General features: G+C 50.4%; 1 protein-coding gene across 1 annotated transcript; it reads right to left on the bottom strand.

The window, feature by feature from the left end:
- Nucleotides 1–11,936: 11,936 nt before the first annotated feature.
- Nucleotides 11,937–14,767, bottom strand: LOC127582760 (immunoglobulin lambda-1 light chain-like). The gene is made up of 3 exons (XM_052038334.1): nt 14,635–14,767; nt 14,174–14,530; nt 11,937–12,643 (listed from the first exon to the last, which is right to left on the bottom strand). Exons 1-3 carry the CDS (start codon nt 14,678–14,680, stop codon nt 12,321–12,323), a joined length of 726 nt encoding a protein of 241 aa, XP_051894294.1. The 5' UTR covers nt 14,681–14,767; the 3' UTR covers nt 11,937–12,320.
- Between the last annotated feature and the right edge of the window lie 2,761 nt (nt 14,768–17,528).

The raw sequence follows: 17,528 nt of genomic DNA, 5'->3' as shown, positions 1-17,528 counted from the left end.
TTTCCACTGTCTACAAGGCATGATTTAAGGATATGATGGAATACTCTTCACTTGTCTGAATGAGTGCAGCTTCAACAATAAACAGGATATTTGATAAACCGGCCCCATAAACACCATTGTGGGCCACCTGCAATGCAGAATGTCACCAAAGCTTCTTTGAAAACATCCTCCAAGCCCCAAGGCCAAGGGTAGCAGCTGAATGGACACCGTCTCCTCCCCTTCTGCTCCAGCTCACACCCCAGCCTGCTGGACATATGAATGCTGGTCCTTCACTGGTTCAAAATCCTGGAACTTCCTCACGAACAGCACCGCGGGAGTATCCACTTCACGTGCAGTGCAGTAATTCCAGAAAGTGATTCACCACCACCACCACCACCTCATGGGCAATTAAGAATGGTTTATAAAACCGTTTATGTGATATTATCCTAATATTATCCTTATTATGTGATGCCTGCATTGTGCACATATGATCAGAAAATCTTTTTTTCAAAAATAAATGTTATTCATAATTAAAAAATATATACAAAGGAAGAAAACTGCAAAATGCAAAAGCTTAACATTCATGATTGATACATCCAACAGCGTAAAACTTAAAGAGAAAAAACACACACAAACAAACATAGCACCATTGACACTGATGTGACTCCCTGAGGTGATACCCCTTTCACTGTTCGAGGGGCTTCTCCACCCAACTCTGTGAGGTAGTGGAAGGAGCCCAGGCTGTGGTCCTTCCCCACAGAGCCTTTGCATTGGCTGCACCGAGCTTCAGTGCTCCCTCAGCACGTACTCCTGCAGCCTGGAATGTACCAGTCGGCAGCATTCCCTTACCGACATTCCTCGCTGTGCTGGGAGACCAACAAGTTTCGGGCAGACCAAAGGGTGTATTTCACCAAGTTGATGACCTTCCAGCAGCAGCTGATGTCTGTCCCGGTATGTGTGTCCCCAGGAACAGCCCATAGATCAGATGGACTGCGACATGGACCCTTGTATCCTTCTCCACACCCTCTTTGCAAAACCTCTTTGCAAATCCACAGTTTGCAAAGAGGTGGGTGACCGTTTCCTCCACATCACACCTCCACATCACACCTCCCCCCAACCCCACAGCCTTCCTGAGGACAGCGTGCATTGGGGGTGATGTGTTGCCTGCAGAGGAAGGCTCTGACTGGCAGGGCACCTTTCACTGCCAGCCAAGCGAGGTCTTGGTGCTTGTTGGACAGAGCTGGCCATGAGGCTTTCTGCTACATGGTTTGAACCATTTGCTCCGGGAACAAACCCTCAGAGTCCATAGTGTCCCTGTCCCGCAGTGTCTGCAGTACATTCTGTGCTGACCACTGTTTGGTGGACTTGTGCTCAAAAGTGTTTGCTTGGAAGAACTCTTCCACAAAGGACAGGTAGTGCAGCAACATCCAGCTGACTGGGACGTTGGGCGGTACGGAGGCCAGGCCTATCTTCAGCAGCACCAGGGACAAGTAGAACCTCAGCACGTAGTGACACTTGGTGCCCACGTACTTGGGGTCCACACACCGACTGATACAGCCACACACGAAGGTGGTCATCAGGGTGAGAGAAACATTGGGTACACTTTTGCCCCCATTCTCAGGGGACTTGTGCAGCGTGACCCGTCGGACTCGCTCCAAGTAAACTGGGACAAGAAAATCACCTACTTGTCAAAGATTGATAATCTGTTACCAGCAAGTCTGCACCGCCAGCGCTTGCTGATGGGGGCTCTTGGGGTCACATTAAAGAGTCAATGGTTAAAGTTGAATCCCTGCTCTTTTGCAGCTGGAGAGTCCCAGACTCTGACTCAGCCTCCGACCGTGTCGGTGAATCCAGGAGCCACCGCCACGCTGGAATGTAACATCGGGACAAAGGATGGCGAATACGTGTATTGAAACTAGCAAACACCAGAAACAACTCCACAATTGATCCTCAATGACTATTCCAGCAACAGCGTCCGACCTATGGGTCTGGGTTGAGCAGCGACCGTTCCGACGGCGCCGCCACCAGTTGACCATAAACAACGTGATGTTGTTTTATTACTGCTGGAAGTGGGTATCAGCGAGCAGTGCTTGTGTGTTCGGCCCAGGGACCAAGCTCTTTGTTACAGGTAACACCTCGCTCGGACTTTCACTGAACCTCCAATCCTCCCACTGGGGGTGAAACTCCAATAAAAGCCCCTCTCCCATTGCCCAGTCCTTGCTCCCTCTCTCCTGCCATCTTTTCCCTTGAGCGCTGCTCCTTTCCGGGGACCGCTGCTCAGCGATTGCGGTCGCTGCACCGACTGAGGCCGGAGCTCCGGGTCTGGGGAGAATCCCACCTCCCCTCCCCCACAGTGAGTGGGAGCCGAATCCCTCGACATCATCCCAGATCACAGAGCGACCTGCCTTGTCCTGCTCCGTGAAGCTCAGGACCGCGCACCTTGTGCCCTCGCCCACTGGGGCAGTGCAGAGTGTGAGATGGGTTTATTCTCCCGACAGCAGTGGGTGGCACAGCGGGGGCATTAGTGATGGGTGGGTGGGGTGAAGGGAAGGGGAGCAACGTGTCGCTGGTGGCACCGTGAGTGGGCACATTAAACTGATGCGGGGTCGCTGTCGGTGCCGGTGTGTGTCTCAAGTCCGTTAATGACTCGGTGCCGAAAGCCTCACAGGTTGGAGTAGATTTTCCACTGGCAATCCCTGGTCCCAGAGCGAAGGGTCACAGGTTGGTGATCGGAAGTGGGATCATGGATCCCTTCCTTCACTAACCAGAGGTACTGAGGCCAAGTGAGACCTCCCTGGCGGACTCTCCCCAGTCAGTTCCTGTGGCACAGGCTGGAGGCGAAGAGTTTGCTTCGGCCGTGTTTGCTCCCTGATTACCGGGAGATCACTGCCTTGCATCTTTCACCCCCTCTCCCACTCTGTGCGCTCGCTCTTCACTGCACTCAGTTTCTGTTTCGCTTTCTGTTAGGAGGCTTCTAGTGTGTCCCCGGCAAAATGATCGCACCTCATTCTGTTGCCGTGCTCTGGTCACACGTCCTCATTTGAAAAGCCTTCTAGGATATCCTCCCTCATTACTGCAGTAATGGACGGCAGTCCCTCCACTGCCACCACAGGGGAATCCAGAATTGAGGGGATAGCTCCTTCATAAGGAGTTGCCCGATTAAGAGAGAGGTGAACACATGAAAGATTCTCTAAAGGTTTTCTTTGGGGGAGATGGATCTTTGCAATTCTCTGCCCCAGAAAACAACGGAAGGCGAGTCATTGAGCATACTCAAGCTTGATTCTGGACAGATATTTAGTGCAAAGCGGAGTCCGGGATTATGGCGGGAGAGCGTATTTAGAGTGTAGGAGAGTTCAGTTAGCCATGAGCTGACTGAATGGTGGAGCAGGATGCAGCGGCCGTGTGGACTGGTCCTGCCCCCATCTCAAATGTTCTTTTGCCCATAGACATCGACGATTAGATCGAGGTCCTAAGGACACCGTCCGTACGACCACAGGATTAGTGACCACATTTAGTTGCTAAAGTCAGTGGACACAGCCAAAAATTCCACCGATGAACCCGTGCAAATAACCTCAGTCCCACTCAGACCCCAGCAACGGGTCTGTCTTGTTTCCTGCTCCACCCTTCAACACACTCATGGTTAATCTGATCTTGGCCTCAAAACCACCCTCCTCCCTGTTCCCCGTACACCGCTCGACTCCACTGTAGACCAACATCAATCTATCTGAGCCCCGAAAATATCCAGTGCCTGCGCCTCCACGACTCTCTGGGGTGAGAATACCAAAGAAAAGAAATTCTTCCCCAGCTCCTACATCACTGGGACAACTTTTACTCTGAAATTCTGCCTCTCAGGAGAAACCAGCGCCCGGAGGAGAGACGTCTTCTCAGCATCTGTCCCACTCCTGTTCCTATTTCGTCAGCTCTTTTGTAAAGTCCAAGTTCCCCGCTTCTACCGCGATTCCACCGTTTCAAACTGAAATTTGAATTACAAACACTTCTACTGAGGGCCGCGCCTGTATTTGAAGAAACATTTCCCAAACCAAAAATTTAAAAAATACTTTGGGTAAAATCCCACAATCCTGCTCCAGTGCCATGATGATGATGACACAGGGTCTGACACCACTGACTTCCTGTGGTCAGATTTTCTTTTGGCATCAATACGTTGATCGATGTGAACACAATCTTGCCCGTGGCCACACCTTTCAGCACCGGACGGCCCCCCAACTCATGAAGAGGAAGGGGAACTGTCTTATGGGACAGCCTCTGTGGTGTAAAGTTGACGGTCCATTTCTCTGGAGACAGAGCTCCAGCAAACAACACGATGATGCTGGAGGAACTCAGCAGGCCAGGCAGCATCCGTGGAGAAAAGCAGGTGGTCGACGTTTCGGGTCAGGACCCTTCTTCAGCACTGAAGATAGGAATAGCCCAATATAAAGGAGGGAGAAACAGAGCAGCAATAGTTGGTCAAAAGAGGGGGAGGCGGGGTGGGCACAGGGAGGTGATAGGTAGATGCAGGTAAGAGATAGTGATAGGCAGGTGTGGGGGAGGAGGGGAGAGCAGATCCACTGGGGAATGGGTCAAAGGTAAGGAGAGGCGGAAAAAAAGAGAGATATGCTAGGAAAGGGAAGAAAAGAGGAGGCATGGTGGGTGTGGAAGGGGTGGGGGTTGCTTAAAGTGGGAGAACTCAATGTTCATGCCGTTAGGCTGCGAGGTTCCAAGACGGAAAATGAGGTGCTGTTCCTCCAGTTTACGATTGGAATTCTCCTGGCAGTGGAGGAGGCCGAGGACTGACATATCTGTGATGGAGTGGGAGGGGGAGTTAAAGTGACCAACAACAGGGGGATGCAGATCGTGGTTACGGACGGAGCGCAGGTGTTCTGCGAAACGGTGACCTACTCTGCATTTGGTCTCACCAATGTAGAGGAGGCCACGCTTGGAGCACCGAATGCTATTAAGGGAGCTACAGTTAAGTCTCTGCCTCACCTGAAAAGACTATTTGGGTCCCTGGGTGGAGGTGATGGAGGTGGTGTATGGGCAGGTGTTGCACTTATGGCGGGAAATATACCGGCTGTCTATCTATGCCACTCATAATTTATGAACTTCTATCAGGTCTCCCCTCAGTCTCTGTCGCTCCAGAGAAAACAATCCAAGTTTGTCCAACTTCTCCTTAAAGCATATACCCTCTAATCCAGGCAGCATCCCGGTAAACTTCTTCTCCACACTCTCCAAAGCCACCACATCCTTTCTATAATGGGATGACCAGAATTGAATGTCATAAATGCCACAATGGAGATGTAAAGTTCCCAGGGTGGGAGCGGGATAAGTGGTGGTGGTGGGGGAGGGGGGGGGGGGAGGGAGTGAACTAGGGAGTAGCGGAAAGAACGGTCCCTGCAAAAGGCAGAAAGGGTAGTGAAGGGAAGATATGCTTGGTGGTGGGGTCCCATTGGAGATGGCGGAAGGATGGCTTCTCTTTCTCAAATCCATCTAACCAGACTTCTTTACTTCCAGCAACAAGGGAGGCGATGTAAGTCCTGGCCATTCCAGTGGGGAATTCACCATTCGAGCATCATCCTACTTCCACCAGACTCCTGCAGCTCCCACTGGACCTCGTCTGCACTGCCCACATTCTGATTCACACAGATCTCTGTGGAAATATGGGTGTGTAAAAGTTGATAAATTGCTAACCTTGCACAGAAAACCTGCTTGCTTTAGGCTCCAGCAAGCCAGGACCACAGAATACCAACTTTACGCTGACAATGAACATGCTTGACATGGCAGGTGACAAATTCATGAATTGTGAGCATATTTCAGTAAATATTTAAGAAAGGAAGGTCTTAAATATTTGTGTATGACCACAGAAGCATGGTAAATATGGGTCATTTATGTAGTTATCCCCTTCTCAGTTGTGTCTGTTTAACACCAAGCAAAAATTTGCAAGCTCAATGCCCAGAATGGGTCAAAATTTCATGCTGTGAAATAGTAAACTCACTCTACAGTACTTCTTGGATATTGATGAAATTTTGGACCAAAACATCTCAATGGAAGAAATCTACCTTGGGGTTGGGAACAAGAAGTTTCAGACATTATTTTGGACCAACCTTTGACCTTTGGACATGGCCACACTGTGGTTTCCAGACTCAGTGATGCAGGAACCAAAACTTGGCCTCATGTGTGTTGTCCATGGGACCAGTCCGGGGTTTACCCGTTAACCTCATTAAGGGGAAAGAGGAAGCAGCTTCCAATAACAGATCAGCTCCATAATATTAATCACTGAAAGGAATAACTGAATATTCCCCATTTTACACATCTGCGCAAAGTGTGGTCCAGTTTTCCCTCATTCTCTGAGGGCATCAGCAGCATCAGTCCCACTGACCCAGTGACCACTCTTCCCGTGGGAAGCCAGACAGTGAGTGTGGACAGACAAGTGCAAGTGAACCCAACCGGCCCAGTGCTGCCCTCCTCACACACCCAGCAATCAGGGTTACTGACGGTGAGCAGGAGGGTGGAAATCCTGGCTGAGCTTTAACTTGTAATCCCAGAGCAAGGAAGCTGGTTGTAGTTGCTGTATTCTCCAGGGAAGATCAGTTAATCCGTTCTGGAGCAGGGACCAAAGTAATCATGCATTGCATGTAAACATATTCTATTAGATTAAATCTGTCCACGCATTGACACCTGTGATCAATGACAAACATCTCCATTGTGACATTTATTACATTCAGTTCTGGTCATCCCATTATAGGAAGGACATGGTGGCTTTGGAGAGCATGGAGAAGAAGTTTACCGGGATGCTGCCTGGATTAGAGGGTATGTGCTTGAAGGAGAAGTTGGACAAACTTGGACTGTTTTCTCTGGAGCGACAGAGGCTGAGGGGAGACCTATTTGAAGTTTATAAATTATGAGAGGCATAGATAGAATAGAGAGCTGGTATATTTTTCCCAGGGTCAAAATGTCTAATACTGGAGGGCATGCTTTTAAAGTGAGAGGGAGTAAGTTCAAAGGAGATGTACGGTGCAAGTTTTTTTACACAGAGAGTGGTGGGTGCCTAGAATGCACTGCCAGGGGTGATGGTGGAGGCAAATATGATAGAGGCATTGTGTAGGCAGAAGGCATTCATTTAGTTACGCATTTAATTACTGGTTTAATTAGTGCAGTACAACATTGTGGCTGAAAGACCTGTTCTTGCGCTGTACTCTTCTATGTTCTATTTCTATCATTACAGAATCTAACCGTCCCAGTTTCTGTTCTACCTGAGATGCTGTCAATTCACAAATTTATTCCATGTTGGCGTTATCCAGTGCATGATCATTAATGATGCAGTGTGCATTAGCTTCTTTTAGGAGAACTGTCCCACTTCAGTTGATTATTTCATTACCTTCCTCCAGCAACTGACACCCTGTCCCTTAAAGAATGTCCTTGCATTCATAGGTAGCTTTAACATCTGCAACTTAGTCCTTAAATAACCTTTAGTCCAAAAGAAGGAAATCGGGGGGGGGGGGCAAAACCAAACTGTGGACTCCATCAGAACCAGATGCAGGAGTTGGCCTTCATAATTTGCCTGTGGGTAAATGAGATAGAGGTGTAATCAGTGTGAAAAGACGCCAAGCCATAGAATGAAAGTCTGTGGTGTCAAAGAATAGGATTTATAAACAAAAAGATACAGAGAGAGGGGGATGTAGAGAAAGAGGAGAGTTTGGGGCAGTAATTACAAAGTTCAAGGTTTGGATGTCTGAAGGCAAGGCTTTCAGCGGCGGGGGAAAGGCTGGTCACTGTGCCAATGAGTTACGAGAGGGGAAGCCAAAGGAGGTGATGGGGTAATAGAGACAGGGGCACAGGAGGCAAAGAATGATGAGAATTTTAAATTGGAGGCATTAAGGGGGGAGATACCAAAGTAGATTGGCAATAGAGGGACAATCTGTCAATGGGTCCTGATGGACCACCTTAATTGTATTCATGAATGGGATGTCTATATTGCTGGCAAGGCCAGTATTTATTGTCCTCTTTAATTGGTCATGATGTTGCTGATGGGCAACCTTCTGGGCCCTCCAAGATTTGTATAATGAAGATACTCCTGCAGTATTATTGCGCTGGGAGTTCAGGTATCCGTCCCCAGAGATGACAAAGTATCTGCCATGTGTTTGTAGGTTAGGATGGTGGGTGACATTTGGGGGACGTGGGGATGGGTGGAATCCAGCTCGTGTTGTTCCCATATGGTGATCTCTCTTGGCCTTCGAGATGGTGTCCTCATCAGCATCGTCACAGAATGCTACATTGTTGAAATGTTTCAGTTTCAATTCCTCCTGAGATGTTGTCATTTCACAGCTTTGCACATCTGCAGCTCATGGGTTTCAATGGTGCTGCTGAAGAAGCCTTGCAGTGAAACTCAATCCGCTCCCATCCAGACTCTGCCGCCAGCCAGGCTCAGACCGCACAGCCTGCACAGCCCCCGAGGTTATACCGAGCTGTGAAATCTGTCCTTCAGCAGTTTGCTGGAGAGTGGGGTGGAGTGAATCTGCCGTCAATCCTCTCCCCCACTGACTCTCCAATCGTTCCCCCACACTTTACCTTCAGCCCACGGGATCAGATTTCAGCCGCTTTTGGCAAAACGGTGCAGAGCAAAACTGAACCCACCAGTCCCAGGGCTGCCCGACGTTCCACGTTATACCCACCTACTTCCTCCAGAACCAGTGGACCGTGCATTTGGAAAACAGGCACAAGGATGCTTCGGTAGCATGTGCGGGGTGGCATGGAGTTGCAGCAGGCAGTGCTGATGTCTCACAGCTCCAGGGACCTGGATTTGATCCTGACCTTGTTACTGTCCGTGTAGGATTTGTATGTTCTCTCGGTGACCACTGAAGTTTCCCACCTGTGCTCCAGTTTCCTCCCACAGCCCACAGACATGGTACTGTAAATTACCCCGGAGAGCAGCGAAGCAACAAAAGAATCAAGGGGCAGTTGATGGCACGTGTGAGAGAATGAGGGAAATAAGGAGAGAGGACACGGTACCGATGGGATTGTTCTGTTGGGAGCTGACACAGACCCAATGGGCTGAATTTTGCTAAATAACAATTGCACAGTGAGGTTTCTTCTGCAATATTTGAATACCGAAGTTTTTTATCCGTGCATCAGTCCACATGATGAATTATTTCTCTCCTGCAGGGGGCGCTGAGATATCACTAACAGGGGAAGGCAACTTGGGAACAGGTCGGTGTGAGATTTCTCTGTTTGATGGGAATGGTGGGTCTTGGCCATTGCAGGGTGGTTATTTGGTGAGTATGTTTTCTTTCCCAGGAGCACAGTGCTGCAGTGCTTGTGTTGTGGGAAATCAAACCTGGGGCCAGTCTCAACACAGTGAAAGAGGGAACACTCAGAAAGGGAAGCTCTTCTTTCAGGCGAGGGTGCTGTTTGACTTGGAGTCAGTGTTGTGGGTGTTCAAGCACCCGGCCAGCTCCTGACCCCTCCACTGAAGATGGAGTCGGCTGAGTCTCTTCCTTGTGATGGGAAGGAAGCTTCCACAAGCCCCTGCCAATCAGACGTGAGCTGGCACTTGGTCACCAACTGAACGATGGATAGATTGGGTCAGAGTGGTCCAAGGGGTTGCTGTGCGGAGCTGTCTATTTCCGAGTGAAGTACAGCATTGTTCAGTCAGGTGAGATCCTCTGGTCGGGGCTGTGTCATGGAAGCAAATGAGTAGATTTCCACATAAACATACAATTTAGGAGCAGGAGTAGACCACTCGGCCCCTTAAACCTGTTCTGCCATTCAACAAAATTACGTCTGATCTGATTATAAACTTACTGTCCCATTACTCCGTGCTCCAGGCAACCTGTTACCCCCTTATTAACCAAGTATCTGTCTACCACTGACTTAAAAATATTAATTGATTCCGCTACTGCTGCCCCTTGAGAAAGAGAGTTCCAAAGGCTTACTGCCCTCTGAGCGATAAACAAAGTTACCCTCACAACTGTCTTAAATGGGTGGCCCCTGATTTTTAAACACTAAAATCTTGTTCTAGATGCTCCCACAAGAGGAAACATCCTGTCCACACCGACCCTGCCGAGACCCCTCAGGATCTGATGTTTCAGTCAAGGCCCCTCTCACTCCTCAAATCTCCAGTGGACACAAGCCTCACCTTTCCCCATAGGACGACCAACACATCGAGTAATGAGTCCAGTAAAAGGGGAGCAAAGGAGAGAGGAAGCAGGGTTCCTCTCTCCCCCCAGCGAAGTTATTGGAGAGGATTCTTAGCAATAGGATTTAGTCATATTTAGGAAAGCATGGGCTTATTAGGAATGCTCAGCATGGCTTTGTGCAGGGCAGGTCATGAGTTTTAGACTTTAGTTTTTTTTTCGGAGGTGACAAAGACGATTGATGAGGGTAGAGCAGTGCATGTTGTCTACATGGACTTTAGGAAGGCGTTTGAAAAGCTCCTTCACAGTAGGCTGATCCAAAAGGTTAATTCACATGGGATCCAGGATGACCTGGTAAATTGGACTTAACATTGGTTTGGCCAGGGATGACAGAGGGTAGTGGTGGAAGGGCATCATTCAGACTGGAGGACTGTGGCCAGTGGTGTTCCATAGGGATCAGTGCTGGGATCTCTGTCGTTCATGATGTGCAGCAAATGACTTGGACGAAAACGCAGAGGGGCTGATTACTGAGTTTGCAGATGACGCAAAAATACTGAGGGTGTATGCAGTACCCCGGATGTGACCTCACCAGTGCTTCATCGAACAGAAACAGAAGCACTTCCCAAATGTTGCATTCAGTTCCCCTGCAATTCCACCCGCACATTGCAGAGATCTTTCTTGTGGCCACGACAGGGGGCGAGAGAGAGAGCGAGAGGGAGAAAGAGGAGGAAGTGGGAGAAAAGAGGGCAGCGAGGGGGAGGAGAGGGGAAGGAGGGTTGTGAGAAAGTGGGAGGGAGGAGATAAGACCAAACTTCTATCTGTGCCATGGGTACTTGGTTCACTCCCCACCACTCCCCCTGTCGTCCATCTCTCCCACTCCCACCTCCTTCCCTTCCCCACCTCTCTGACCACAGGGCCCTTCCCCTCGTCTCATCTTCTCTCTCAGCTGTTTCTCTGCCACTGCCTCTCTCTCCATCTCTCATTCTCTTACCTCCCCCAACAACTCTCCTACCCCTCAGACTGAACGGCAGCAGGACTTCAGCAGGAAGGCAGCGGCAGTGAGATGTGAGAGAGCTGGTGGGGAGGGTGGAGAAGGACCAATGCAGGAACGGGGTTCGGGGATTGAGGGTAATGGTGCTGGAAATGGAGAGAGGGCGAGGAGCCGACCCAGGAAGCAGCGAAGTGTGGGCTGGGAAGGAGGGAGGACGGGCGAGGATCCGGCACAGGCGGCAGGGGAAGGGAGATCAGGAACTGGTGTGAAACCAAGCCCCGTGCACTCTGTCGCTGGACTCCTGCACCCGGACACCAACGCCCAATAGAAGCTTGAGGAACAGCATCTCGCCTTCTGACTGGGCACATTTCATCCTTCGGGATCCAATCGCGAATTAAGCCATGTCAGATAACCAGCCTTTCCAGTTTGTGTCAGAACTGGTCAATGCTGGTGAAGGTCATTGGCCCAGAATGTAAATAGAATGTCTTCCTCCCTTCGCCGAGGCTACCCCCAAACCTGAATATTTCCGGCAGTTTTTGTCCTCACGTCCTTTATTAGCCTTTCCAAACGCCAACTGTTTTGTTCTAGTTTTACCATCACCGCCTTCCAATCAACCCATCACCTTGTCCCCGATTCTTTCCAGTATCTCAGCAATGGAACTTTCCGACCTTCTTTCCTGATATTCGGTGTCCAAGGCTGCCGCAAAGGAGCGGTTTCCTCTCACTTCACGGAATCAGGACACGGACCGGAGCAGAGAAACAGGTCTCCCCCACCTCCCACCTCCCACCCGCTGTCAGGATGGGAAGAGCACGCAAGGTAACGAGACCCACACACGGAAATCATTCCTGCACTGATCACCTTTATTGGTAGTTAATCACGTTACCGTCTGTCAGTCTGATACTGATGACGAATCACAAAAACATTCATTAATTATTTTAATTAGATCCATCCCTGGTGCCAGAGAAAACCATTCACCGGCTGAAATTTCCAATGATGCCAACTAACTGGTCACTTTAACCCCGTGTAGCCTCTCGGTGGGAGAAACAGAACAAAAGCAGCCTCGGGTACAAATATTCCAAGAACACGGTGGAAACCACAGAGAGCGGAACAGAAGCACAGGGTAGAGTGAAGAGCGAGCGCACAGAGTGGGAGAGGGGGTGAAAGATGCAAGGCAGTGATCTCCCGGTAATCAGGGGGCAAACACGCCCGCAGCCGCACTCTGTTCAACAGCTGGTATGTGCGACTGTTGCGGATATTTTCGAGGCTGCTCCTTGTTGAACTGTGCAGGAGTACACCCTCCCACTGCTCCAGTCTGTGCCGGGCACCGTCAGGTAGCTGCTGAGACTGAAGGTGTTGTCCGTGTTCCGCCTCACCGCGCTGGTTTCCACCTGACTGCTCGTCGGACTCCCGTCCACTGTCCAGCTGACGGTAGGGAAGCCCACCGACAGTTTACTGACCAGGCAAACGAAGGTGCCCGCTCCTTTAGTGGAGATCTCCTCTGCTGACGGCCCAAGCAGTTTTACTGAAGGGTCCGGGAGCTGCTGAGCTGGAACGGGAACAAGAGAAGACGTGTTTCAGGTCACGGAAGAACTCGCGTCATTTCACAGTTTGAGAGAAGCGCGAGTGAAAGGTTCCAGCTTCCTATAGTGGGGCCCGAGTCTCACTGAGGGACAGGGCAGTGTCCATGGAGGACAGTGCATGTTGGTCAACACTGGAGAACGATACATTTGAGGTCAAGTTCTTCTTTGAGGATCCTCCTGGTGACTCGCTGATTTCCAGCATCACCCGCTCGGTGACTTCACCTCCAGCTCCCGGGGTCTACTCGGCCTGTGCCTCAGGAGCTGACTGGGGGACACAGGGAAGTCTCACTTGGCCTCAGTACCTCTGGTTAGTGAGGGGAGGTATCCATGATCCCACTTCCGACCATCAACCAGTGACCACTCGCTCTGGGACCAGGGATTGCCAGTGGAAAATCTCCAACCGGTGAGGCTTTTGGCACCGTCAGTAACAGACTTGAGACACACCGGCACCAGCAGCGACCCCGCGTCAGTTTAATGTGCCCACTCACGGTGCCACCAGCGACACGTTGCTCCTCTTCCCTTCTCCCCACCCACCCATCACAAATGCCCCCGCTGTGCCACCCACTGCTGTCGGGAGAATAAACCCATCTCACACTCTGCACTGCCCCAGTGGGCGAGGCCACAAGGTGCGCGGTCCTGAGCTTCACGGAGCAGGACAAGGCAGGTCGCTCTGTGATCTGGGATGATGTCGAGGGATTCGGCTCCCACTCACTGTGGGGGAGGGGAGGTGGGATTCTCCCCAGACCCGGAGCTCCGGCCTCAGTCGGTGCAGCGACCGCAATCGCTGAGCAGCGGTTCCCGGAAAGGAGCAGCGCTCAAGGGAATAGATGGCAGGAGAGAGGGGGCAAGGACTGGGCAATGGGAGAGGGGCTTTCATTGAATGTGTGTCTGCAGGAGATTCCACCCTCATTGGGAGGATTGGAGGTTCAGTGAAAGTCCGAGGGAGGTTTCGCTGGAGGCTCCTGATACAATAACTTGAAACTTGTCGTTCTCCTGTCTTGACAACCGTGGGCTGTCTTCAGTCGGCAATGCCCTGTCCCCAGTGAGACTCCGCGCCCCACTTTAGGAAGGTGGAACCCCTCACGTTCACTTCTGTCAAACCAGCACAAAAACGGACAAACTAACCGGACAGAAACCGCGCAAACTCACACAGAGAGGGGGAGTTAGTGCCAGAAACACAATATTGAAGTTGAAGAGCACATGTCGGGGACACAGCACACGGAACCAGAAATTGCACAAATTCACACAAAGGGTTAATTCATGTTTCATCGGGAAATTCAACCAAAAAGAGAAATGTGGTCATTAAAAGACGGTAACAATTCATTGAACACAACTCTATCGAGTAGAACTGCCGCTGGACACGAAGCACGATAGGATTGTAACTCAACATTTTCACTGTAAAATTCGCCAGGAAATTAAAATGTTTAAATTATTAATTGCCAGGTGACCGTATTCATGCCGTTAGTAATTGCAGGAGGGATTTCCCAGACACTTACCTGTAACAAAGAGCTTGGTCCCTGGGCCGAGACCCCAACCACTGCCCGAAGAAAACGCCTTTCCGCAGTAATAGACGGCAGCGTCATTCACTTCCGCGTTGTTTATGATCAGCTGGTAAACGGTGGCGGCGCCGTTGGCTGTCGTCGTGAAACGGTCGCTGCTAAACCCTGACCCATAGGTCGGGGCGCTGAGTGAGTGATGGTAATGCAGGACAAACTGTGGCGTTGTTCCCGGTGTCTGCTTGTACCAATTCACATAATAGCCATCACTGTACCCTATGTTACATTCCAGAGTGGCCGTGGCTCCTGGATTCACCGACACGGTCGGAGGCTGAGTCAGAGTCTGGGACTCTCCAGCTGCAAAAGAGCAGGGATTCAACTTTAACCATTGACTCTTTAATGTGACCCCAAGAGCCCCCGTCGGCAATCGCTGGCGGTACAGACTTGCTGCCTGTACTTACAGCCCAGCCACAGTGCCAGAGACCAGAAAAAGCACAGCGTCCGCATCGTTGCTGCCCGTCAGCTTCCTGCCTCCCTTCAGCCGCTGTCTCTGTGACAGACTGTGGCCGCCGCTGCCGATGGAACCCAGTTATAGAGCCATTCACACCAGGGAGGAAATCCATGCAAATCAGGGCGACTGACACTGACCAACCAGAGCAAGGATCTGAAACCCTCCCATTCGCCGTCAGACACCGTCGGCTTGAGGCGGCGACACTGTCAGCAACTGACTGATCTGTTCAAAACAACCCGGGAATGAGCAGGTCGCTCATTGTCTGATGTTTCCCACTTTCTCCCCTCATTCCCCTGATTCAGTTGTTGCCGCACTCCACCCCTCAGTCCAGAGATGCCCCTCACACCTCCAGTTACAACAGGGTAGGACACTGCAGGCTTCCTGTTCCCACATCAGTCATTCAGACATTGAGTTCAAACCCACTGACAGATTGAGGGTTTGAATTCGGTCTAAATGTGGGGATGAAATCTGGTCTCAGTAACAGTGAACTGTCGGACGGCCCGAAACAGTGGAAGACTCATTAACCCTTCGGGGGAGGGAAACTCCCATCTTTACCGGGTCTGTGCCCGTCTCCAGTCCCACACCAGGCCCTCTGGCGACCTCGCAAACCAGCCTGTTGTCAACAACCACCAATCGAAGGTCCTCACCCAGCGCCTTCTCCGGGCATCTCAGGATAGGCAACAAATGTCCGCTTTGCAAGGATGTGGAAAATCCGAGGTTGACCAGAGCTGCAGGGTGTGGGGCAATGTTCCTGGAGTAAATGGAGATCAGGAGACAGGGTCCCAGTGAGTTTACACAAGCATTTAGCTTCAACAAAGACCCAGGCAATAAGCCATACGGACTGCCTGCAAGCAACTGTGCATTGAGGAAATACAAGGGAAAACAGTAACAGAATGCAGAATTAAGTGTTACCGTTATTGAGAAAGTGCAGTGCAGGCAGACAATAAGGTGCAAGGACATAACAAGGTAGATTGTGAGGTCAAGAGTCCATCTCATCATACTGGGGGACCATTCAATAGTCTTATGTCAGTGGGATAGCAGCTGTCCTTGAGTCTGGAGGTGCCTGCTTTCAGGTACCTTCTGCCAATGGGACAGGGGAGAAGAGAGAATGCCGGGGTGGGTGGGGTCTTTGATTATATTGGCTGCTTTACGAAGGCAGTCAGAAGTGTCGACAGAGTATATGGAGGGCAGACTGTTTTCTGTGATGTGCTGAGCTTTGTCAACTCTCCACAGTTTCTTGCGGTCCCAGACAGAACAGTTGCCATTCCAAGCCGTAATGCATCTGGATCAGATGCTTTCTATGGTGCATTGATAAAGATTGGTGAGGGTCAAAGGGGACATGCCAAGTTTCTTGTGCCTCCTGAAGAAGTAAAGGCACTAGTGTGCTTTCCTGGCTGTGGCATCTAAGTGCTTGGACTAGGCCAGGCTATTGGTGATGTTCACTCCAAGGAACTTGATGGTCTCATCCCTCTCGACCCTTTCATTTCTCCAGTTTCCTCCCACATCTCAAAGACATGCAGGTTGGCAGTTTAATTGGCTGCTGCAAATTCCCCCGAGTTTGTTGGTGAGTGGAATCTGGGGGGATTTTAAGGGAATGTGATGAGAATGGAATGGGATTGGTGTAGGGTTAGTGCAGATAGAGGCTTGATGGCCAGCACAGACACTGTGGGCTGAAGGGCCTCTTTCTGTGCTGTATGAGAGAATGCAGCCAGAATTTAAGGAAGTATTGAAAGGTTAAGATGCAGGACCTCAGTGATGGTATTCCCTGGACTACTGCTTTGGGTTCACTCTGTGTGTTTCAGAAAGAGAGGATGGTGAAGATACATGTTAGTCTGAAGAAACAGTGCAGGAGGGAGGCTTTAGGTCCATGGGGGATCTGGACCAGTTCACAGGGAGGTGCAGTCAGCTCAGGCTAGACGGAGGGACCAGAGTTGGGACCAGCATCCTCACGGAAGTTTCAGTGGTGTGGGAGGGAATGAGAACACGGGAAGGCAGCAGTGGAAGGGAGGAGAAAAGGTGCAAAAAGGAACAGGGAGAGATAAATAGTTCCAGAGCAGAAATAAACATTTTTCACAAAGGGCAAGATTAAGAGAAACTACAAGAAGCTCCACAATAGATGAACGGTGTGTCTAAATTCAAGAAGCTTCATAAACAAGACTACTGAGCTGTGAGGGTCGATGATGTTCTGATGACCTACTTCTGAGGTGGCTAATGAGGCTAATGTAGGAATCACAGACTCTTCCTCGGTCCGGGGAGGTGGAGGTCACCAGGTGAGGGGTGGGTAGTTTGTGAGAATTTCCACTCTTTCCACCACTGACACAGGACCTCTGTGTGCTCCTGATCCATGGCCTCGAGGTTCTTCATTCTCACAGCTAAATGCTCCTTTTCAATTTGAACGGTCATGGGTCAAAGAGTCCCATGAGTCATGAGGATGTTGCATTTCTGAGAGTGTGTGTTTCAAGAGCTTGGACTCAGGTCTTTGAACAACCCACCCTGCCCAATCAGTGTAATTATGGATTTAGAACTGGTGGTGTTGGCCTGGGGCAGGACACTGACATTGGTTCACTTGTCCTTGCAGTGAATTTGGTGGATTTGTGGAGATACTGTTGGTGGTATTTTTACAGTACCTTGAGATGCCTTCTGCAGGTAATCTAGAGCTCAGAGACATCTTGGAACACAGGGATCTCTGCTGCCTGGTGAACTGTGAGTTATGTGACATGACTGAGGTCTGGGTCTCAAAATACCCTCTTCCTCAGTCAACCAAAATGTAGGCAGACACACTAAAGTCACTGGTGAACTTCATCATTAATGTCTGCCTTCACTGTGAGTTGGCTCCTGTGATGG

This window comes from Pristis pectinata, chromosome 24, assembly GCF_009764475.1.
Source record: "Pristis pectinata isolate sPriPec2 chromosome 24, sPriPec2.1.pri, whole genome shotgun sequence".
In the NCBI taxonomy this organism is placed as follows: Eukaryota; Metazoa; Chordata; class Chondrichthyes; order Rhinopristiformes; family Pristidae; genus Pristis; species Pristis pectinata.
Note: the sequence above shows the minus strand (reverse complement) of the source record. Positions and strands in the feature narration are given on the sequence as shown.